At 38.3% G+C, this 24,263-nt stretch overlaps 1 protein-coding gene across 1 annotated transcript in view; it reads right to left on the bottom strand.

Moving 5' to 3' along the window:
- The window catches only part of MYRF (myelin regulatory factor), an 81,639-nt gene extending 58,156 nt beyond the window's left edge, over positions 1-23,483 (bottom strand). The window contains exons 1-6 of the mRNA XM_029284232.1: positions 23,417-23,483; positions 22,296-22,475; positions 20,589-20,620; positions 10,554-10,651; positions 10,056-10,430; positions 2,913-2,974 (exon numbers count right to left, since the gene is read on the bottom strand). Of these exons, the coding sequence (XP_029140065.1) occupies positions 2,913-2,974; positions 10,056-10,430; positions 10,554-10,651; positions 20,589-20,620; positions 22,296-22,475; positions 23,417-23,483 (814 nt within the window). The remainder of the gene's footprint in view (positions 1-2,912; positions 2,975-10,055; positions 10,431-10,553; positions 10,652-20,588; positions 20,621-22,295; positions 22,476-23,416) is intronic.
- Between the last annotated feature and the right edge of the window lie 780 nt (positions 23,484-24,263).

Genomic DNA, 24,263 nt, shown 5'->3' with positions numbered 1-24,263 from the left:
ATCCCTCCTTAGTACAACAGATCGAAAGTTTACTTAACTTTGAAGCCTGATTTAAAGTTGGAAATGTACATAGGGCTTTGCTCTGTCAGAGTATAGGGCTAACACTCTTATTAACGCTTAAGAGGTTCCATTCAAAGCCAGAATTAACATGGTTTGAATTATAAGATACTCGGGAGATAAAAAAGACAAATCTGCTTAGAGATATTGGGTTTTCCCCAAGCTTACTAGTGTGGCCTTCTCCAATCTGGTGGCCACCCCCCAGATGAACACACTGTCCATCACCCCCACATAATACAGGATGTGATTGTAATGTAACACATGGATTCAGAACGGAAGAAGAGGGTTTAATTTTGATCACTATAACACTATTCAGGCCAGCAAAATCAATAAGAGAAGTATTATTATGGCTCAGAAAGACCAGCAATTCATACATTCTTCCATCTCTACCCTGCAGTCAAACAGCACTTTTAACTATGCACATTCCATTTTAGGACCAGTAATTAAAAATGGTCAAAACTGAAGAAGCTACTTAAATGTTAAACCAATATTAAAGTATTTTTATAGATGTATATTATATGGGTGTATGCGTTTATCCTATGATATGTGTATATATGTACAGGTATGTGTATACATAAATACGAATAAAGTGGATTTCATGCACATTTTATTAAACCATTTTTGAAAGGCAGGCTATAACAAAACAAACATGAAATAGTGTCCTTGAACCAAACTTTTTATTTAGCAGTGCTGTGAAAATAAACTGGGTGCCTAAACTATTCCATTACATATTTTAGCTCATATGAGAAGCAAGCAGTGTGAGTTCATCCCAACTTGGAGTTCATCCTGATTCTGATGGCCACAGTTTGATAACTGGGAATGTCTTATTATTTTGCACTGATCAACAGTACAATGATGAGTGCAAAATAATAAGATGTTCAGTTCATCCAATAGGTATCCTTTTGTCCTCATTTCTTCCCATCATTATTCTCTGACTTCCCAACATCCAAAGGTTCCTCCAAAAAATCCACCCACAGAAAACAAATAACAAAGAGAATTCGGAAAATAAATATTCCATTCAAACAAATTCAGACTTGGCGCCCTCACAATCTTTTAAAGTTACTGGAATGAAATAGTTAATGCTGAAGGCAATTAATCAGATTCTTCTGAGGATGCATTAACAGAGGAAGCAAAAATGATTATGAAATTAAGGGGGAGGAGGACTAAACACAGAGGAGGCCGACATAAAACATAATAAAAAAAATAGTATATAGCATTCCCCCATTTCCTTTCTTAAAAAAAATAACTATGACAAAAGCTTATTGTGAAGTTGGGTGCAAATTAAAATATGTTTATTAATAAGCTAACGTTAGAATAAAGGTTGCAGCTTAGAAATGACATCAAATGACAAAGGATGGTGAAATCCCATCTCACAACCCCCACTCCCCACAAACACCCAGCTGCACCAGAACTTTTAGGAATGACAATGGTTGGCAGCTGTTTCAGAACAGACAAAAGAAAATATTTAGCAAAAACTATTTTTTCACTACTTCAAGATAAGGTGTGGTCACAGAACTGTACTCTAGATGATACTGAAGTCCTACTACAATTTCAATTTTCAAACAATTTTAGGCTTTGTAATACGCTAAGTAGACACCCATAGGAGCAACAGCAAATCCAAATGTTTATTGTTTGAAAATCGAATGGAATAACTTACTACTGTAGAATGAACGCTGAGGCAACACATATGTTCCTAAAAGCTATCTCGTCTTTCACGTCTCAAGATGAACGCCTCTCTCAAAATAAGAGAAGAATTCTAGAAATTATGAGATCACAAATGCAACTCTTTATACATACTCCAGAGCTTCCAGGAGTTCGTGTATTACCCCAAAAATCTAAAGTTCCAATTATCCTCTCTCCCCCACCCCACCCAACCCAGGATGATGAGGTAGGTGCTGTTGTTTTAATGGTGAGAGAAAGCAGTTCACTCTGTGGCAAATACTCTGGCCTCTTGGCTATATTTAAAAATGGGCCAGGAGGAATTCCAGGGATTTTTGTAGTGAGATAAAAAGAACTCTTGACCTTTTTCACAGAGAAAGGAGAAGGAGCTGCTTCCACAACCAACAAGGTTTAAATTTTAAAAGAAGGGGCCACGGGGAAACCTCTGAAGGCTGCCACAGACAGGACCATGCTTTTAATTCTTTTGCCTCTGTTGCTAATTCTGTTGTCTCAACCTCAGAAAAAGACAACAAAAGTAGCTAGTGACACATAATTCTCCCCTTTCGCACATATAAAGCATGGGCAGCACAGAACAGGCACCATCTGGTTAAGGGGGCGTGGGGAGAGAAAGAGGGGGAGAGGGAGAAAGACCCACCCTCTGTGATGTACCTACGACTTCTGTGCCTGTCACAAGAATGGGAAGAGAGTCCTTGACATCAAATACAGCATACAAAGAGAGGGCGAGGAGCCACAGAGTATACTCACCACCTAAAAACAAGTTCATGACAATACCTCTGTTTTGTTCTTCATTTCCAGCATGGATTTGTCTTTATATAAACCTGTAGGAGGTCTAACTGCATGTTCTCCCAACAAAAGGAGGCTTAATCCTTCTGCTCGTGTCCTCACTGGGCAGGTCACTCTTATCCGTTTCTCCTTCTCTCTGGGAAGGCAGAAGTACACCTTTCCCTTCCCACGCAGTCTTGTGTTCTTGGTCCTGCCCACCCAACCCCCCCCTTTCTAAAAGGGTAGTGGGAAAACAATAGGCAAAAGTCTAAGAATATTTACTAACTGATAATCTCTTCACGTATTGCAGCAGTCTGTTTTTCCCTTTTCTGATAAAGATTTTAGAGCCAACCACTTTTGCCAACCAAAGAGGGGGGGAAGGCTGGTGCTTGGGCTCTAATCTTAGCACTTACCATTCACCTGCTGGGGGGAGTAAGCTTCGGATCCGGAATCTGGGGGAGAGTCGGGTAAAGTGCTGAAGAGCAATTGAGAAAAAGAGAGGAAAAGGTCAAACAAATGTCTAACAGAAGTGATAAGGTAAAATAGATTTTGAATGCTAGGTAGAATGACTGAGAGAGTATATAGCCCCATTATCTACACCACCCCTGGTTAGCAGAAATTAATTATGAATTTGTCATGCATTTGTCCTCAAGGTTCTTGAATACAAATGCTTCTGAACCTGAACTCAATCTTATCTCCAAATATAGCAGGTCATCCAGTAACGATTCCCTTCCACCAAAGCCCTTAATTGTCAATAGCTGTTCCTACCCAGAGTAGCAGGAAACCTTAACACTCCAAACAATTAACTATAGCCCTTCCCCAATGAAAAAGATTGAGGTGTTTTTAGCAGGTATTCTCTCATACTAGGTTTATACTATTCCTGCTAGGAGCATTTTGATATATTATTCTTAGGCATTTCATGTCATGGGTATTTTGTTTATCTGCTAAAGAGAACCACCCTACTTCACTCAGCAGGTTTTCCTTGTCTGAAAGAAGCCAGATAGAATATGTTGCTCAAGAAGGTCACCATCTTCACCACACATACAAAGATGGACCCACTGACAATGTTTCTGTAAATCTATGGGTCAAGCTGTAGTTTCATCAAGTAGCCCTGAGATTACATAGAAAGCAATTTCAAGCAAAGCTAACACAAGAATGACAGAGCATATGAATTAATGTTTTTGTAAATAAAATAATCTTCTCCAAAGATTCCTCAGGATCAAGTCTGTGAAATTAGGCAAAGCTTCTATTCCTGGTGGTTTTTCTATACACAGGACAGGTGTAAGGATTTCATTGACCTTCTCATTTATATGAAGCTGAAAGTTTACATGATGCCTTTTTATACAAAGTTCTTTCTTTTAACAATGCTTTCATACTTGCAAGTCTGAAAGTGGGTGGATCTGTACAGTAAACAAACTACAAGATTCTCGACTTATGACTGTTCAAAGTTACAATGGCCCTCGAAAAAGTGACTCATGACCTGTACTTGGACTTATGTCCACTGTACCTCCCCCTTGATTGTGTGAGTGCAAGCCAGGCACTTGGCAACTGGCTCACATTTGTGACTGGTTGCAACATCCTGCAGTCACATGATCGTGATTTGCAATTTTTTTTGTTGCCCATTGGGGAAGTTGGATTCACTTAATGACTGTGTGATTCACTTAACAACTGTGGTGATTTGCTTAACAACCACTGTAAAAGTTGTTGTAAAATTGGGCCCAACTCAACTTGCAACGGAAATTCTGGTCCCAACTGTGGTAAATTAAGGACTATATGCGTCACTCAATTTTTTTTAAAACAAAGGTGGTAAAATATTTACCACTATTTTTCCATAAGCACTTCAAATTGTAGTTCATCCTCCTGAGAATTTGGTTTTATAAAATGGTGTTGAGTTCTGAACAATTTTAGATTATTAGTGGATATATTTGGTACACAAACAGATAAATCAGATATGGCTATGTTTCCTTTGTTGGAAATGAAAAAAGCCTTTGATATTATGCAGTTAAAATTTCTGAAGCATTTTTTTCTCAGATATGGTTTTCCTTTCAATTTAGTTGATTGCATTACAATGTGGTATCCAACCTATTGTTATTATGGAACCTATTATGGTTCCATGGAGAAAGGTTTTTCCACGGACCAGAAAGTGTGTGGTTTTGTGTGCTGCCTGCATCAAACAGATGGGGCTTTGCTTGTTCATACGGACCGGTTGCTGGCATGCTGTGGCCCAGTACCGGTCCACGGACCAGGGGTTGGGGACCCCTGCATTAGGCAACCTAAGTATACTTTGGGTATCAAGACAGCTGCACTAGAGTTTAACTTTTTGTCATATGGCAATGCTATCCCTATGTCTTCCTGATAATTATTAAAACTTTTTATCAAAATTAAGCATATTGTACAACACTATGGTAAATTATCAGGTTATTCTTATAATGAAAAAATGTATAATATATTTCCTACAGTATAGTATCTAGATCTCTATGGATGTTTGTAAAAAAATTCATTTTGTTTGAACTCATTTCAGTACTTTGGAATAGTTATTTGTAGAAAGATTTCCTCACTGACAGATTAATATTCTTAATTGTCTAACTCAGTTTAATATTACTATAAATAAATGATTAAAAATCTACATCAGCTTTTAGGAAAGAATAAATATAATATATAAGTTGAGCCTGAAGCATTAGCAGCATTCCAAACCATTAAATATTAATATTGGGGAAAATGTTTTGTAGATTACTTTATAGGTAATTTTTATACAGAACAGAAAATATTAGGATAGATTTGAAAACTTGCAAGTAACTTTGAAAAAATACTGTTTTAGCAAGCCAATTGGCTAGAGTTTTAAAGAATGTTTTGTTAGCATTCTATGAGCTTAAGGTAAAATTAATATAAAAAAGGATTATTGGGGGTGTGTTTGCAGGCTACACCAGTGAATATATAATATGGGTTGGCTTTCAGTTTTTCTGTTAGAAATATAATATTTTCAAGGGGATTCATATGTTTTGAGTTTGTTCTGCAGTGGCAACATTTTGTTTTATTATTCATAATAGGGTTGCTAATAGTGTGTGGAAAGAGAAGTAGGAGATAAAAGTGTGAATGTAATATATTTTGAAATTTGTAACACAGGGAAATATGAAGAATTTTGATTTACTATGAGTGGAAGGAATATAGCTAAACAGATGAAAAGAACATTAAATTTGATCTAAAAATTTAAATGGAAGACATGCATTCACTTTCTACCTATAAAGTGGCCTTCTCCTGGCATTTTGTAAAGTCCAATCAATATTATTCCATGTGGTAGATGGTTTAAACTGTTTTTGTTTTAAGTATATTTATATTTATTTCAGCATGTAGTTTTCTTTCTGGTTCATTTTATCTTTTTCCTGTCTTCTTTTAACTTTGCCTATTGTTATTCTTTTTTTGTTTGTTTGTATATTAAATACCACAATGCAACATTTAAAAAGTATAACAGTCTACACATAAACCCCAAACTCATATAAAACAGAGAAATTATTAGACCAAAAGAGGCCAAAGTTTATAGTTTCTGTTAAATAGTTATGTATTTTTCAATGTGATTATACTAATATATTTGTATTACCTCAGTCTGCAAAGAACATTGTAGACTACTAAACAAAGTAGGAAATTATTTAGATTCTTTTGGATTTCCTTAAAAGTACAAAATATTTTCAATAAATGTCATTTTTAAAGCAAAATTGAAAATGAATTCCTCAAAATTAACAGCTAGTTCTTGGTGGATTTCAAAATAAATATATTCTTCCATAAGGCAGCTCTGCAAGTTTCTAACAGGTCAATGAGGTCAGTCCCACCTTAAAACTCTGATTCTATACATACCTTCCAACAGCTGATAACAACTGTTATCAATACTGAATGGCAAAGTCAAGTAAACAGAAATAAGCCAGTTGGAAGTGAAGAGGTACAGAAGAAAATAGAGTAAAACCCAGGTAGAAAATGAGTTAATGGAGAGTCAGTTCAGGACAACTCTGAATTTCCCACTTGGGTGGGATAATCAGGGTAACTGAACAGCAGATCACTACACTTAACAACAGTACAATATCTAATCATTAGTTGAGAATTCTGGCTAGACTACTACTATGTGACTTTTGCATTTGTTTTCTTCTATACCACAATTTGTTTTTTTTAAATATTATAGGTCATCTTTCAGAACCTAACGCTATCTCATAAAACTGTAGAATACAGTTTTGATTCCTTCTATCACTCACTGTAGTCTATCTATCTAAAAAAAGTTCATAGATTTTTCACAATTATATTCAGACTATTAAAATACACTGAACAATCAAGCCCTTAGTCACAGTTCATGTAAACACTTAAAGTTAATGGACCTAACAATTTGCCTAGAGGTCCAGAGTCTTTACTTTTTGTGATGACAGAAAAATAGTGAAAACATTAGTTTCATAAAGCAGATACAGTTTTGACATTAAGAAAACTTGAAGACAAAAATGAAAGTAGAGAAATATATGTTATATCAGAATGATTTAAGGCACCAAAAGTATTTAAGTTTAGTCTAATAAAAGAATTAGAAAGCTTGGTGAAGACAGTGAAACAATTAACCTGCAAACTGCAATATATTTTAATTTGAAACAGAAAGACAAGAATGTGAGACGCAAACTTAAAAATGAAGATAGGCAGCACAGGGGAAATCTGTTCTGTCCTCTGGACACCAACCAAAGGCAATCTTCTAAGTCAGTGATGGCAAACCTTTTAGAGACCAAGTGCCCAAAAACCGCCTCGCCCCTGCCCCGCCCCCGCCTCTCCTGCCCGCAGAGCCACCCACCACCTCCATGGCCCGGCACAGCAGATTGCCCAGGTGGCCCAGCATCATGGTGGCCACGTCCTCTGTCCGTACCCCGCAGCATCATCTGCACGCAATGGGGCATGAGGGCGGAGTCCTGTCCTCACTGCCCGGCTGCCATGTCCTTGGCTGCGCTGCTCTGCGCAGGCTGCGCTCTGGACGACTCTCTGGGGGGCTGCTGGTGAGGGGGCCACAGGGGGTGGGGGGCTGGGGCGATGGGTGTGCGTGCGTGCGTGCCCAAGAGTGCCGCCTCTGGCACACGTGCCATAGGTTCGCCACCACTGTTCTAAGTACTGATTTATCAGTATGTTACTTTCCCCCAATCAGGTACTGCCTACTTTGTTGTTGTTTTTCTACAGGTGGGTATACTTTCAAACAAAAGTTTGACCTACAGTTACGTATCTTTTTTAATTTTTTAAAGATTGTTAAGGCCCATAGAGGTGAACTCAGCATTCTTCTAAGACACCAAGTTAAACACGGTACCAAATTTCAAGGGGGGGGAAATCAAAACTCTTCTTGAGATTTGTGAATAATGGCAGCAACTGCAAGATTTGCCTAGCAGCTATCTAGGGCTGCCACTGAGTATGGAGTCGTGTAAAGTCTAAACTTATTCATGGGGAAGAAAGATGATGCAGAAGGCTATGTTTGCTTTGTAGACCTATGCTTGCTTCCCATTTTTTTAAAAAATTAAATAGTATTTTGAAAGGCAATTAGCCAAGACAGACAAGCTGGCAAGTGGGCGTCTTATGGATATCCCAGATCTATACCTTGATTTCATTTCTGCATGACTTTTACAGACCAGATGCATGATCGAGGATTTCCAGATTTGAAAAGTTACTTGGGGTAGCCCTAATCTTATCAAAATAAGCATGTTTTGAAAATCAAGCCAAAACATCTTGATTTGTCTGTCAATATTTATGTGACTGAAAAGAACGTTCTTTTTTGGTGGTGGTTATCTTTCAATAATTAAAAAGTAGAAATGGTCAAAATCTCAAGAGATTTCAGCATATATTTTTTAAAATTTTGGGGTGCGTGAGTGCCATCTAGTGGTGTTACAGTTGTCATAATGCCTGCAGGTGCTGCACTGGCAATCCCAGGTGCGAAATACAGTATGAAGTAAAGGTACATACTGGAATAAGGGACATTCCTTATAGGTGATAAATATATTTCCTCTTATTTGATGGGAAAAACTGTAAATACAAAACCATGATCTAGTCTTGTCAGTCTAAGATAAGAAAGGTCTAATGGTGCATTTTGGTATAAGACATCTTCAGGACACACACCAAAAATATAGTGTTATCTCAGGTTAGCAAGTGAAGTCCAGATCTATCTACTTTCTCAAGCCCATCTTCCATTTTTTTAACTCTTGTATAGGAGTCAATTCAGTCTAACTAATCTTCTGCTTCAATCTCACCAACTTCATGCTTTAAATTTTGTGACTCATACTTCTTTAGCAGATTAGAATATCCATAAATGTTCTGTGGAATCATTCTGTCAACAGGAAGCATTGCTAAACCATTATGTAGCTGACTTTATAAGCATAATGGTTTCTGTAAGAAATTTGAATTATTGGTCACTTTTGTTTCACAATATTTTTTCTGGCAATTTTTTTTATAATATAACTTTTTATTTCCTGTCTATCTTATACAGTCTTGTGGTTTTCTATTTTGGCATTATTTTCACACATCCCTACCAAACTGCAATTAAGATTCAGTGTTCCATTTATTAGAACTGAATTCCTTCTCTAATTGTCTCAACTCTCTTTATACTCTCTTTTGCATGAAGTCAGCAAATATATAATTCCTTTAAATCTTTTCAATTCTCTTTTCCACTGAAATAACATATCCCATCTCTGTTAAAAAATTAAATTTAATCTGGATTCCACATATGAGTTAAAAGGATTTATAATATAAACCCACAGATGATCTATTTCAGTTCCCTAAAACTGAGTCACATGTATTTTTTTTCAGTCTCCCTGTCCAATCCCTCTGCATTCTCTAAATGTGTGTAAAAACCACATTCTGTAAAAGCTGACCAGGCATCAATAGTCAAACTGAAATCAAACCATTGATACAAACAATAAGCAGAATAATTCTGTGGAACTTCCAGGAGCTTAAGTATGGACTTACATTTACTCATTTGTGCTTATTATTTCAATCCCATTTGTTCTCCTTTGAACTATTCAAGTTCTGCTCCTTTTAGAACATACACTAGGGTTAGCATGTGCTCATCTAATTAGCTATTGACTAGTTTGTTCATCAGTTCTAATCTAGAATGTTGGTTTTGACAGCAGCCCTCCAGAAAGAATTTTCCTAACCCTCTCTAAAGATATCAGAGAGAATACCAGTGGATCTTCTGAATGTGAATTAAACTGTTCTAAGCCAATTCCTCCAGTAGTTAGCAGCTACTACTTTTCTACCAGATAACCAGCTTCCTGCAAGACTGCTGTTGTTATTCAAAATGCATATTTTACACTTCTACTCTAATCCTAACTGTATTTAAAAAGTGTATTATATGAAGTTAAATAGGTATTCAAAGTGTCCAAAAGTGCAAATAAATAAAATATACAGAATCTGTTGAAAACTGTTGTTTGAAGACTAAGATGACATTGGTTGGTAAGAGACATTACAGATTTGTTCAAATTGTTTTAAGTCTTTAATCACTTTAATTATTTATCAGTTTAAGGCTCTGAAAACATATATTTGCATAACCACAATCCCTTACTTACCCAGATGTGTAGGAGGCTTCTGATTTGATTGGAGGGGCAATGTTGGACAGGCAGTGGCCACTGAGAAACCCTTTGGGTACTACCATGCCATTGTTGTTGTTGCAGTTGAGATGAGCACTGTAACTGGACCCACATGGATTTGGCAAGGGGGGAGCGTGCCGTAGGGGAACTTGACTGCTTGAAGGACCAGGATGGAGACCATGACGAACTGGGACCTGCGTGCTTGGGGGACCATGATGGAAGCTACCACTGGGTACAGGAGTAATTATATGACCAACACTGGAGACAGATGCATTGATAGTGGCAGAGCCAGCAGGCTGAGTATGAGGATAACCGGCTGATGCTGGGATGTCAGAGATGGAATCTAAATCGGAACTGAAGGAGAAAAGTTGAACCATTTGTGTAATATGTGCATCTTGCCATTCTGAGATAATATAAAGACTGTATCTATTTCTAGTCACTGAGTATTAAGAATAAAAGTGAAAAAAATACACTTACATATCTTGTGAGTCCTCTTTACCAATGTATTCTTCCAGGATGCTGGTGTCAATGTTTGATGGTTCAAGTGCTCCATTAATATCATGACCTGAAGGAAAGACAGGATATCACATAAAATAGTAAAAAACCCAGACAAGATCAGTCATTTTCTATAAGGACAAACAAAACTCTGACAATTCCCTATAACAACTTCTGATTTAAATAACAGAATTTACTTTAAAATGGCATTTGAAATGGAAAAGGAAATCCAACCCAGATGATAAAAACTGAGTATTACTCTAGAACACCAGCCCTCCAACCTTTTGGGCACCAGGGACCGGTTCCGTGGAAAGAGGTTTTTCCGAGTTTTTTCCGGAGGGAGCGTGGTTTCATGTGCTGCCTGCATTCCACGGATGGGGCTTTGCTTGTTTGCGCGGCCCAGTTTCTGGCATGCCGTGGACTGGTGCTGGTCCATGGACTGGGGGTTGGGGACCCCTGATCTAGAATAATCACCTGACAGAATGAGTATTATCTAGAACAGTGTTTCTCAACCTTGGCAACTTTACGATGTGTGGACTTCAACTTCCAAAATTCTCCAGCTAGCAATGCTAGCTGGAGAATTCTGGGAGTTGAAGTCCACACATCCTAAAGTTGCCAAGGTTGAGAAACACTGATCTAGAATAATTAGCTGGAAGAATGAGTGTTACTCTAGAATAATCAGCTGGAAGAATAGAGTAGAAACCATTTATTCACAAAAGTTCATGCGACCTAGAACAAAACATGCATCTATATCTGAAGCAATATATATTACTAAGGATGAAAAAATGGAGCTAGAATTGACACTCTGAATCATGTGGTTTGAAAGTTGTCGGAAGGCTGAATAATTCAACTGGACTAATTTTTTAGTATCAGAGACATTTCACTGCCTATTTCAGGCAACTTCCTCAGTCAGAGCAAGGTGGTTAGGCAGAGAGTAATTGGAATGTACCAATTCCTGCCACACCAACCTCAGGGGATTCTCCCCTAAAACGATTCAATGATTCAATCTTCAGACATCTCTGCCTGGATGATTGAGAATCTTTATCGACAAATCATGTGGTTTGTTTCTACAAAAAACTACAAACTATTCAGATGATATATTGCCATATTGAGCTCAAAACAATATTCTGTCAACTGACAATCTTAACAGGAAACAATGCATTTTCTTAAGAGAAATAATTAATTCCAGTCTATTACTCTGAACTAACCAAAATCCATGACTGCGCTTGCTACTTCATGTCATGGTTCCAAATAAAGTTGTCTACTTTCTCATACATTGAAGGCTGATTGGCTGGCAGGTTGGCTTGTAGGCTTCATCCCTTCAATACCAATCAACACCCACCTATCAAGATTTGGTAACCCAATAACAGGAACATCATTTTCTGTATTGCCCCTATGGCATCAGAACTGGGGAGAAAGGAGGGAGGATAGAATAAGAAGTAAAATCATGTTTTAAGCTCCAGTGTCCAGTGGCTTTAATCTTTAAGCCAGCGCTTCTTAAAGTGTGGTCTAAGGACCCCTGAGGCTCCTCTAAGCCCCGCTGAGGGATCTACATCATCAAAATTATTTGCCAGATATTGAAGATATTTGTAAACATTGGAGCACTATTACTCTTTTCATTGTTGTTTTTTATTTGTTAAAACAGGTTTTCATGAAAAATAGTTTATATATGTTAACATGTGATGGGCGAGGTATTGCTATTTTTGCATGATTCAATAAATAAATATTTAACAGTTGGATCATTTTCATTTTTAATATGTACAGTAAATGTCAATAAATATAACCCATACAAACACAAGCTCTTTTGGGATCCTCCATAGTTTTTAAAAGTGAGAAAGGGTCCTAAGAGCAAAAAGTTTAAGAAATGTGCTTTAAGCCTTCTCTTCTACTTAGAACAATCATTCCAATTTCAAATCAGAAAAGTAGAATAGAACTTTCAATATCTATCCTATCTGGAAATGTCCCTGTATCAGTTTTCTTCCATGTGGTGCTAATAGAACTTTCTGGTGAAGTTGCAATGTATAATTCCACCCAATTATTGCTTAGTATTAACTGTAAACTGGCCACAATAGCTTCTTCAACAGCTGAAGGTTTTTAAAAGTTTGTATTGTGTGAATTGGCCATGTGTCCTATTTCCAACTCTACTCTTCAGCCATGCCATTCTGATTTGCAAGTATCCCCATTAATACTCATTCACTGAGATTAGGAAAACCTTTACATAAAGTTCAGAGCAGAGCTTCCATTTTTACTGCTTTTTTTTTCCAACAGAAATCAGCAGGATTTTTCCAGAAAGACAACAAGCAGGATATGAAAGCAAGATTTTGGCTAAGCGATGCCTAATTTGCCTCAAGTGTTAATTCAATGTCTAATAAATACTGTTGTCAGTTTTCACTTCCATTATGCTCAGATACAGTATATGGAAATAAATCTCAAAGGAGAAATGGGCATTAAAAAAAATAGGAATATAGCTAAACTCAATAAGGCAGTGTCATTTTTATTCTTTTAATAGGAGTAGAATTTATTTGATATTCATTCCGAACGAATTCTGTTGCAACAGTCATAACTCTTTATTTTCTAACATTTGAAAGCAATAAATTGATTAGCTGAATTTAAGCAAATTCGTAATGATACAAATCAGAAGCAAATAAAGAATTCAAATGAGAAATCTATTCCTGTGTTGTACGTGCATGTTGGATTATAACTCACATGTTCAGAAAGAATGGCATATTGCTTTTCCTAGCCAAAAAGTCATGTGTGGATCTGGCAAAATAAATAACAAATGCTGTTTTTTTTTTCAAGCTTTTCATTGTGGCTGTTCCAGAGTGATATTTTTAGCTCGAGAGGTAGGTCAGTTCCAATCTGCCAGCCATCTTGTCTTGAAGGTCACCTTCTTGAAGAACCTCAAAAGGAACCCAAGCATAGGTGAGATAAGCAAGCAGAAACAGGACACATTTCAGTTGGATAGCTTAGGAACTAGAGAACTGATAAGCAATTCTTTTTTTTAAGCGTGCCAAGTCCTGTAAGCAGTTACTGGTGTTTTGATAAGGGAAGAGCTTTTTTTTTTTCTTACTTAAAAATAAACAAAGTCTCTGGAGAGTTTTCCCCAGCTTTAGGCTAGAGCAGTGATGGCAAACCTATGGCACGCGTGCCAGAGGCGGCACTCGGAGCCCTCTCTGTGGGCACACGTGCCATTGCCCCAGCCTTGCCTCCCCCATGACCCCCTCCTCACCAGCAGCCCCCCTGGAGGAGAGTCGCCCCCGAGCGTGGCCCATGCGGAGCAGCACAGCCAAGGACATGGCAGCCAGGCAGTGTAGACAAGACTCTGCCCTTACACCCCATCGCGCACAGTTGATGCTGTGGGGCGCGGGCAGAGGGCCTGGCTGCAATGGTGCTGCTGGGCTGCCTGGGCGATCTGCGGCGGGCCCTGGAGGCGGTGAGTGGCCCTGCGGGCAGGCAGGGTGGGAGCAGGCAGGGGGTGGAGTGAGGGCAGGCCAGTGTTTGGGCACTCGGTCTCTAAAAGGTTTGCCATCACTGGGCTAGAGGAACGTGAATTAGCCACCCAAGCATTGGGTGACATGTCATTCCAGTGCCTCAATATGTTCTTTTTTCCCCATGCTGTTTGTTGCCTTAATACTCAACTCTTAGTTCACTCTTTTAACTATCTGAACAACTGGGAATTTCTTTCCCAAATCTGTTCTTCATTTGCTTTTTCATAAACTCCTTCATATGTCTTTCTGTCTCTCTAGAGCAAAAAAGCATCTCTGGAATGTCTGCCCCTCACTGCAAGCTCTTAAGAGCATCTTGTTGCTCAAAACTTCTACTCAATAAAGACTTGTTACCAAAAGCCAGCTTAGGTGATTAATTACAAGCTAACACTACTCTTTCTGGAGTCACGAGCTCTTAATGACATTAAGCAATGCCCCTTTGCCCCCATCCCTTTCCAGCTAGAGATTAGAGGGAAGCAGGAAGCTTCAGAAAAACACACACACAAATTCTTCCAAAAGCTGCTATATTGTTCTTAGTTTCAATAAACCAGGTGGTGGTGGTGGTGGTGGTGGTGGTGGTGATGATGATGATGATGATAATGAGTTCAGTCTGTGCTCATCTTTCCTCAGTCAAAAGTCCTTCCTACTTTGAACCAGCCCACCACTAAATGAATATTGATGCAAGATGGAACAAGATGCACAAAATCTAAAATAGTCTAATAAAGTAAAATAAAATATCCAGCAATTCAGTTGAAGGAACAGCTGTTTCTATAGGAGCATGATGAGCACATTCTTTTCAAGAAGAGTTCACTTCCCAACCAGCTAAACATCAACAATTATGTGTTTCTTGGTTAGCCAAAGCAATGTATAATTCAAAGAACTTCTTTATGATATTAGCCATGTTTATTCCTTTTTAAAACTGCAATCAAATTCTCAATCTTACAGTTTTTAGATTTTCTCATGAAAGTGAATTAAATTTAATATTCTATTAAAATTCTATTAAAATATAACTAAAGGTAATAAAATATACCTTGCTACTTTCAGAAATTCAAGCTGAACCTGTAGTGTTCACGATTTTGTTTTCAATTCTTCCAACATTTAATGGACAAAACAAATATATAACAAAAACCACATGCAGCACTGTTTTATAATCAAATTACTGTTTAGTGTTTTCTTTGCAAGTCCTACATCCTTTCATCCCTCTTCTGTTCCAATATGTTATAAGGAAGTTTGAAGGCTTCACCATGTGAAACTTACACACATGCTATATTAAACAAAAGAAACTATGGCTGATCATCATTTGACCATTTAAGGAAGCATAATAAACCACTCGATGTTTGCCATACTAATTATAATTCTCAGTCTCAATAAAGTAACTAGGTTAAATGAAAAAGGAATGAAAATTGCACCACTTAAAATGCTAAAAAAAAAAAAAAAGCTGCACAAATCCAAAGCTTACCCAGGCTCATTCCTATATTGCTCAACTGTGATTTGGTACCTTGTCCAACACAGCCATTATCAGAATTGTTCAGTCTAAGTTTCAAGTCAAGACTATATTTTATTTAGAAGACAAAAGCAACATATTTACAACCATTCATGGGTGACAGTTTAAAAATGCCTTTGCCTTTTTGCAGTTACATCACACTGCTCATATTCAATTTCCAATCAACTGCTGTCTTAATATTTTTTTCAAGTATCAAACCAGTTACCTCTCATTCTACAGCTGTGCATTGTTTGATTCTTACATGGATAGATAACCTTACATAAATTATATTAAGGTTTATTCTGTTTTCTAACCTATCAAGAGCATTTTCAATGTTATTTCTCTCATCCAATTTGCCAGAAGGATTCAAATAGATATTAGAAATTACAAGAATTGCATGTTTGGTATCCAGCCATTCAAGGCGTGTTTTATTTCTGGAATCTGGAATAGCAGGCATGCTCAGAAGAACTCTCTTCCTTTTATATCCAATGTATAAACAATGTTTATTATTGGAAAAGTAAAGTAAGGTGGCAATCAGTGCAATATTTGTAGTCTATAAGGTCCACCAAGATTACAAAGGTGAGATTTCTTGCAAGTCACCATTTGATTTTTTTTATTTTTAAAAAATAAGACTCCTCTTAAGCCCAGGGCTTTTTTCCTCATACAACGCCCAGAACGGAGTTCCGGCACCTTTTTTGGATGGAACCTTATAGGGTAGGCAAGGCGGGTTGTATGACGTGTGTGAGTTCCGGCACCTTTTTTTTTTTTTTTTTTTTTTTTTAGAAAAAAAGCATTGCTAAGCCTAATATATACCAAATTCAACTGTCTAAACCAGGGGTGTCAAACTGCCGGCCTGTGGGCCGGATGCATCATAGCAAAACCACGCCCACCCCATTGCCAGCAATGACAAAAAAGTCACGATACATCGCGAACGTCAAGTGACGATGCAAGTTTCACACCCCTGGTCTAGACTTAATTTTTTTTTTGCTGAATCTCAAAAAAGGGGGAAATGTTTGCTTTAACATCATCAATATGTCATAATCCTACATTTTAAAAAAATATTTACAATGTCTATTCACCTAAAGGTTGCCTGTCCTGTTACCTGTATATAACAAAATATCATCTAATCCTGATAAACTCATTCAAGGCAATTTGTACCTAGCACAAAATATAATCATGTTTTTTATCATTAGCTGGTGCAAGACAGAAGAAAATACTATTTCCCGATTTTTTCCAATGGTGCTCAAGCCTGGCTTGTTATGTTTGTTTTTATCTATCAGTGATCACCCTAGATATGTTTATGATCCTGGAAGAGAGATGATAAGTTTTGTTTTCTATTTCCAAGGATATAGTTGGATACACACAGAGACATGTGTGCGTATCTATGTGCTCAGAGACACACTCCTACACACGTGCCTTCTGAACAATAGAACTGCAGCTTTGGTACTGCTTTTCGCCAAGCAAAAGTCAACAATGTCACTTCATGTTAGACCATCTCATTGTAAGAAATGCATATATAGATTTTAATACATTTTGTAAAATATGATGCCTTTAGAACATTAGAAGAAAAAGAAAAGCCTAAACAAATGAAAAATATATTCCAGGCAGCTGCTAAATTACACCTTTCCTAACTTTCAGCATCCTAACTGAAATATGCTAGGAGTTCTAATTCAGCAATATGGGGGTAAAATGGAGGATACAACCTTTGTTTGTTTTCTTTTGAGGTAGATCCCACAATAGGGGCTTTTCATCAGCGTTCCATGCAACATGAGAGTGCTCTTGTAAAAAACACAAACCTATACACTGCAAGGCACGAGTAGAAATGGCAAAGCAAATTTGCACATTAAAGGAATGATTTGGTTCTTGTTTTCATCCAGGAAAACCCTATCAGCCTTTAATTTTATACATAGCTTGTAACTATATAAACAGTTTTAGAAATCTGTTCTAAAAATTGCCAGATTACAATATGGTCATTATAGTGTTCAGTAGGTATTCCCTGTTAAACATTCAATAGCTAATATTTCACAACTGTTATGTTAAGATGTCTTTCTTTTCCTATAGATCACAGGTGTCAAACTGCTGGCCCGTGGGCCGGACGCGTCATCCAGAAGCCACGCCCACCCCATTGCCGGCAATGGCAAAACCGTCCCGATATGTTGGGCGAGTTTGACATGCCTGCTATAGATATACAAACACCAATATTTAAGGAAATCTCTATCTGGTTAGTGCCTCAATGGACACTGCCTTCAATTCAGCAGAAGGAGGAAAAAAATGTGTTGAATACGGAATACTAATACTTACATTAGGCACACACAAATCTTTTTATCTCTATTATTCACTTCCTAAACTTCTCCAATTGGTAATTTCCAAGTATCTCTGTAATTTTTTTCTCAAATTACTTCACCTATTTATTAAATTTGCTTCCCATCCTTGTTTCGAGGAACTAGGTTGATGCAATTTCATCCTTTTAGTAACACTGACAGGCAGGTAGGGTGTAAAGTTTACACTTTCCTCTGGCAGATTACCTAAAGAGAAATCTCCCAAAACTCTGGTGCCACCGATGTTGGAACTATAAATAGTATACAGTTGCGGAAGTTGCAATCCCTAAACATTTAAAAAAACACAAGGCTGAAGAACAGGACAATATATAGTTATACAGTCTGCTGTATACAAATACAGGACAGCTTTAAAAGATAAATTTGAGAATACAGGAAACTGAGTACTGTATAGGTAGTACTTGACTTACAACAGTTACTGTAATTTAGTGACCATTCGAAGTTATAACAGCACTGAAAAAGTGACTTATGACTTTTGCAGCATCCCCAAGGTCAGGTGATCAAAAGTCAGACACTTGGCCACTGAGCATGTTTATGACAGTTGCAGTGTCCCGGTGTCATGTGATCACCTTTTGCAACCTTCTGACAAGCAAATTCAATGGGGAAGCCTGATTCACTTAACAACTGTGTTACTAATTTAAAAATTGCAGCGATTCACTTAACAACTGTGGCAAGAAAGGCCATAAAATGGGGTCTTAATAAGTGTCTCGCTTAGCAACAGAAATTTTGGGCTCAATTGTGGTCATAAGTTGAGGATTGCCTGTATTTTGACCAAGTGAGTTGTTTTTCTTTCTAATGCTGTTCCTTTCTGCTTTACTATGCTTTGGTCTAGCCCAGGGGTGTCAAACTCACAACATCATGGGACATGTTGTGATGTATAGCGACTTTTTTGCCATTGCTGGCAATGGGGTGGGCGCGGTTTCGCTATGATGCATCTGGCCTACAGCCAGCAGTTTGACACCCCTGGTCTAGCCCTACCCTCATAAAAAAAAACAACAAAGGAGGAAATCACCACTAAAGCAGGGTCTGTTATGAGAAAAGTAGTGTTGTTAAAGGGCAAATGAAATTGCTACATTTAGTAGTGTACAAATATTCATGTTTGAGAAATTGACAATGTGGTTTTGTGTTTGGCTGGAAAAGCTACATTCTATTCAGAGTCTCTAATAAAAGGCATTAATTCAAAATCAGGGATAATATCCTTTATTTTTAGATTAGTTAATCTGGAATTTAAGAGACTATTTTAAAATGAAAAGAACTGGGATTTGAGCCTGGTTTTCATGCCCATCAGACTTATTTCCCCCACTACAAATTGTGTGAAGTATCAGGAAATGGTGGAAATATTTGTTGAAAGGAGAAAAGAGAGAAAATAATATTAATTCAAGTACCCTAACAAAATGAACAGGGAGTGGGAAGAGCTGAATCCTTTGTGCATGTGAGAATGTCAGGAATTCTACTGTTTGGACTGGTTTTCTCTGCCAGACTTAAATGTCTAAACTTGGACAGAATCCAAAGGAAATTTCCAGTGTAAGTCCAGCTTTCTTTGTATTTGCTATTTTGCAAATGATCTGCCTACAGCAAACCCACTGAAACCACCTATCTTCACCTCTTGAGGCCTTTTTGAGGGAGAAATAATTTACTGGTAGTGCTTGACTTTTGACCACAATTGAGCCCAAAATTTCTGTTGCTAAGCAAGACACTTGTAAAGTGAATTTTATGACCTTTCTTACCACAGTTGTTAAGTGAATCACTGTAGTTGCTAAGTTAGCAACACGGTTGTTAAGTGAATCTGGCTTCCCCATTGACTTTGCTTGTCAAAAGGTTGCAAAATATGATCACGTGACCCTGGGACGCTGCATCCATCATAAATACATGCCAGTTGCCAAACATCTGAATTTTGATCACGTGACCACAGGGATGCTGCAATAGTCAGAAGTATGAAAAATGGTGATGTCACTTTTTTCAATGTTGTTGTAACTTTGAACGGTCACTAAACAGATAGTTGTAAGTTGAGGACTGTATGTATTCCTCTTTCAATCTTCCTTCCATCCCCAAGGCTACAACTGCAATAAAAAAAATTATCCTATGGTCACAAATCTGCCTTAAATGGAGCAGAAAGAATCCAAAAAGCTTTACCTATTTCTGAAAATTGCTCCTCCAGGTTAAAACAACTAAAAAATAAACCTGGGTTGAAACAATGGAGACTGATTAGACTGAGATCTTTGATAGTTGTGGATAAAAGAAAGAGACTGTCTTCATTCCCTCAGTACCACAGTCGTACAATAGGAATATTAGATATAATTAATACACAAAAAGGTTGCTTTCAATGCACCTTGAATGATTTGTTAAACATTCCTGATACTGCGAGGACTAAAGTGACCATATACTAAGGTGATCATATACTGATTTTCACATCACAAGTGCACTTACACGACTAGCAAGTGAATTCAGCAAGGCAAGGGAATTTCTGATTAGGTCATTCAAATAAGCAACTACCACCACCACTGCCCCATAAAATAATTCACTTAGGCATCCTACTACACAGGTGTGACCCCTAGCACCCTTGTTTAATATATTCCTGGATTCGTTTTATGTGGATAACTCTATGCAGCACAATCTAAAGGTGCTTTAAGTCTGCATTTACAAGACTGGGAAACTAAACATAGAATGTACACAAAATGATGTGTTTATCATTTTTGTATTTATAAAAATAACTCCTCCTTACACTTTTGCTCTGTTGCCCAACATCTAATCAGCCTTAATCTTTCCTAGGCCATAAGGTGGGAGAGAACGCAGGGAGAGGGTTACATCCTTGAATACTTTAATTAGAACCAGATGCAGAAACTTGGGCAAGATGAGCAGGTCAGCCACTTTAACAGATTGATGAGCTTCAACAAAATTGGGGGGGGGGGGGGGGGGGGGGNAGGGAGAGAAGGAACCACAGAAAGTGCAGCACAACAAGGTAATAATAAATGGTAAGAGTCAAATATAAAAGAAATGAACTGTTCTCTTCTATCAGTGATCAGTCTATAGTCAAATAAGCATTACACTATTGAATTAAGAATATACACCTATATCTAGGTATCTTGCAATCATATATAGTAACAGAACTCAAGTCTTTATTCAAAGTAGGGGTTGCATACTGAGTAAGCCAGCCACTGCATCCATTAAGTTGAGCAGCTTTTTTTTAACAGAAGCAGGAGTAACAGAACAGCATCTACTATCTCAGTGTTTCTCAACCTTGACAATTTTAAGGCATGTGGACTTCAACTCCCAGAATTCCACAGCCAGCATTGCTGGCTGTGGAATTCTGGGAGTTGAAGTCCACATGCCTTAAGATTGTCAAGGTTGAGAAACACTGTACTATCTCTTCCTGGTCACCCCAGAAGTCTGTCTAGTCAAGGAGAAAACTGATGATTATCATTAAAACTCCTACTCCTGCCCCCCTTGTGTTATGTCTTTTGGACTGTAATCAATTGCCTTTCACTAACTCTGCAAGCCATTTTGCAAGTCTTTTGTGAGCTAAAATTAAAGCAAAATGTTGAAATAATTACCATACAGAATGAGTAAATTTGAACCATGGAATGATGTTTGCAACAAAACAAATGTTACTTGTGGAAAAGGAGAGATCCACCTGCAACTCCACAAAAGACTGTTTTCTCCTGTGGAGAATAATCAGGATGAGTGGCCCATTAAAAAAACATTTTAGCCCATTGATTTTTTTGTTTTGTTTTGATTGGGTGATTGAGCACTACCAAGGCAAGCAACTGTGAAACCATAATCCTAAATAAGGGAGAGGTGGCTAGACAAAGAAGTATATTTTGACTCATTTTTTACCAAATTAGGAGAAATGAACTTGACCAATAAAAGCTGCTTCTTGGCTATCCTGCTGCTCAGTCAGAGTAGCAATAGTTAATATTAGTGGAAAATACAATTTCACAGTCCCAAATGCACAGCCAGGAAGAAATAGGTCTATAGCAGGGCGAAGTCTGTGTTCACTGTCCTAGTTATCAATCAGCTTCAGGAACCAACTGAAAATTCTGGTTTAACTTTTAAAACCTACAGAGATTGTCAAACATCTACTTGCAGGACTGGCTCTCCCAGCCAGAATTGGCCCACCTTGAATGGAGTTGCTCTGACTCCCTTTCCCACATGAGTTTAAGAGGATGGAGGCACAAAGCTCCACCTTTTCAGTATCAGCTAGCATTTAGGGCAGGCATGTCAAACTCGCGACGTCACGTGACTCGCGCGACGTATCGGAGCTTTTTTGCCATTGCCGGCAATGGGGTGGGCGCAGCTCTGGTATGATGAAACCGGCCCCCGGGCCAGCAGTTTGACACCCAATTTAGGGAATACCTTGTTCCCTGAGACAAGAGCACCCCCACCAAATATTACTTGCCTTTTGTAAAGCAGTGAAACTAACTTGTTCCAATAGGCTTGTGGGGTGGACAGTAAATTTGTTTTGCTCTGGGGCCATCATTTCCCAGGGACATCATTTCCCAGGTAACAACAAAGTCAAGTTCTATACTAGCATATGAGATTTTGCTTGTGAGCAGTTGGCACTCAGGATTTCCCCATCTATGAAAGTGCTCATATGTTGCCCCTAAAGGACATAGAAATTCGCCATATCAGAGCATACAAAAGAAACACCATGGATCACCTCTACAGCTGACTGTAACATCTGGGTTGTCCAGATGTTCTTCCTTACCTCTGTAAAGGCTTTAACAGAGAAACGGAGGCCTGTTGCAATATATGGAACAGTGGAAATGTCCATACTATGCTGCATCCTGAATAGACTATAGGTGACTAGCCCTGTTTAAACCTCTCAACAGTGTGAACCAGGATGTACTGTGAGACTTGATATGCACCTCTAGGTATTATCTCTGTCCCAGTTGCACTTCCAAACCAGAACCTGCAAGTTACAAATGACTGTCCTTTGCAGGTGGCTGCCAGTAGGTTTCAGTGAATACCAAAACAGGCTGTGAAATGAGTGTATGGGGCTGCAGCATCGGCACATTCTCTGGGGCTCATTGTCCTCCTCTCCCAGCTTCTGCTTTCCTTCATGTTTATACTTCTCTGCCTATCGATTGGCCTGTTCTCCAGCCCTGCATCTGAAGAATCTACAAAAAAGATTCCTAACTAAACACTGTCCTGTTTGGACGGGGTGCAGAAGGGAGGGGAGAGGTTCTGCAGAAGAGACTAGGAAAAACATGCTGTTATGCTCAAACTTTTCTTCTTTGTCATCTAGAATCAGTGTTGCAATCCTGTATCGCCAGGCAATACACGCTGAAGATGATGGAATCCCTTCCAATGAAATATTTCCTGCAAGAACAGGCTGAACCTCAAGCACATTCTACCTCTAAGCAGACAGAACACCGTGTAACAGCATTCAACCCTGCTTAAGTCAGAGCAAAGGACAGGCTTGCATTTTTAACCCAGTGAAAAAATGGTGTGGTCCAAGAGGGTTGGCTGGGCCCTTCCCCCAAAAGCCTCAAACCAGACATGCAGTTTAGCATTCCTCATCAATTATATCCTCTTTATTACCCGGCTGTAAAATTAAGCAGCCGCTCTCAATAGGACATGTAACTCCTGTAACTTGAGAGGACACCATCATTGCCATCACATGGTATCCACCCCCCTCCCAAAGGCTCAGAGACCACCCAGAGCAAAGTTCCTGCAGTGGATAAAAGAGCAAGCAGGCTGGAAAATGGAGAGCAGTCACTAAGCTATAATATAATATGCATGGCCCTAATCCATCACCTAAAAAATCCAAAGCTAATAAAAGCTCACTCATCTAGCCTCAATTTATACTTTATTAGGCTCCCAATAAACCATCCCAAACCATTAACTTTATAAATGCCACATTTCCTGCAATCTACTTAGACTAGGATTCCTCCAAACGTACATACACCTCTGTACAAGTGTGCCTCCACAAAACCTCATCTCTATGGCTTGTACCCTTCAAAACTTACTAGAAAGTACAACACAATTCTTAATCTCTTCTGTTGGCATCCATCCTTCCATTTCTAACGCTTGCAACAGTTGTATAGACTTCCATTCTACAGATGGAGCATTTGGGCAAGAGTGTCTTTTAAAAAACCTAAACATATGATAGAAATCCTGAGAATGCACAGCATAAAGTTAAACTTTCTTCTTCTATTTCTAGCATTCTCGTTCCAACGTCAAGTCAAGAATGACCGATCTGATCATAGGATTTTCCCTCCACAGCAAGCCTATGTTTGAGAATGCCAGCATTTTTGCAGTGGTGCTTCACTGCATTTCTTCTGCCACTGCCAAGGATCTTAGACCATACTCAGGTAGAACCTCTTTAGAGTGCAGATTCAGAAGACCAAAGTAATTATTTTCAAACTCCCAACTATTCTTTAAGATG

This window comes from Protobothrops mucrosquamatus, unplaced genomic scaffold, assembly GCF_001527695.2.
Source record: "Protobothrops mucrosquamatus isolate PMUCROS unplaced genomic scaffold, P.Mucros_1.0 scaffold_115, whole genome shotgun sequence".
Lineage (NCBI taxonomy): Eukaryota > Metazoa > Chordata > Lepidosauria > Squamata > Viperidae > Protobothrops > Protobothrops mucrosquamatus.
This window is presented reverse-complemented; position numbering and strand designations above follow the sequence as displayed.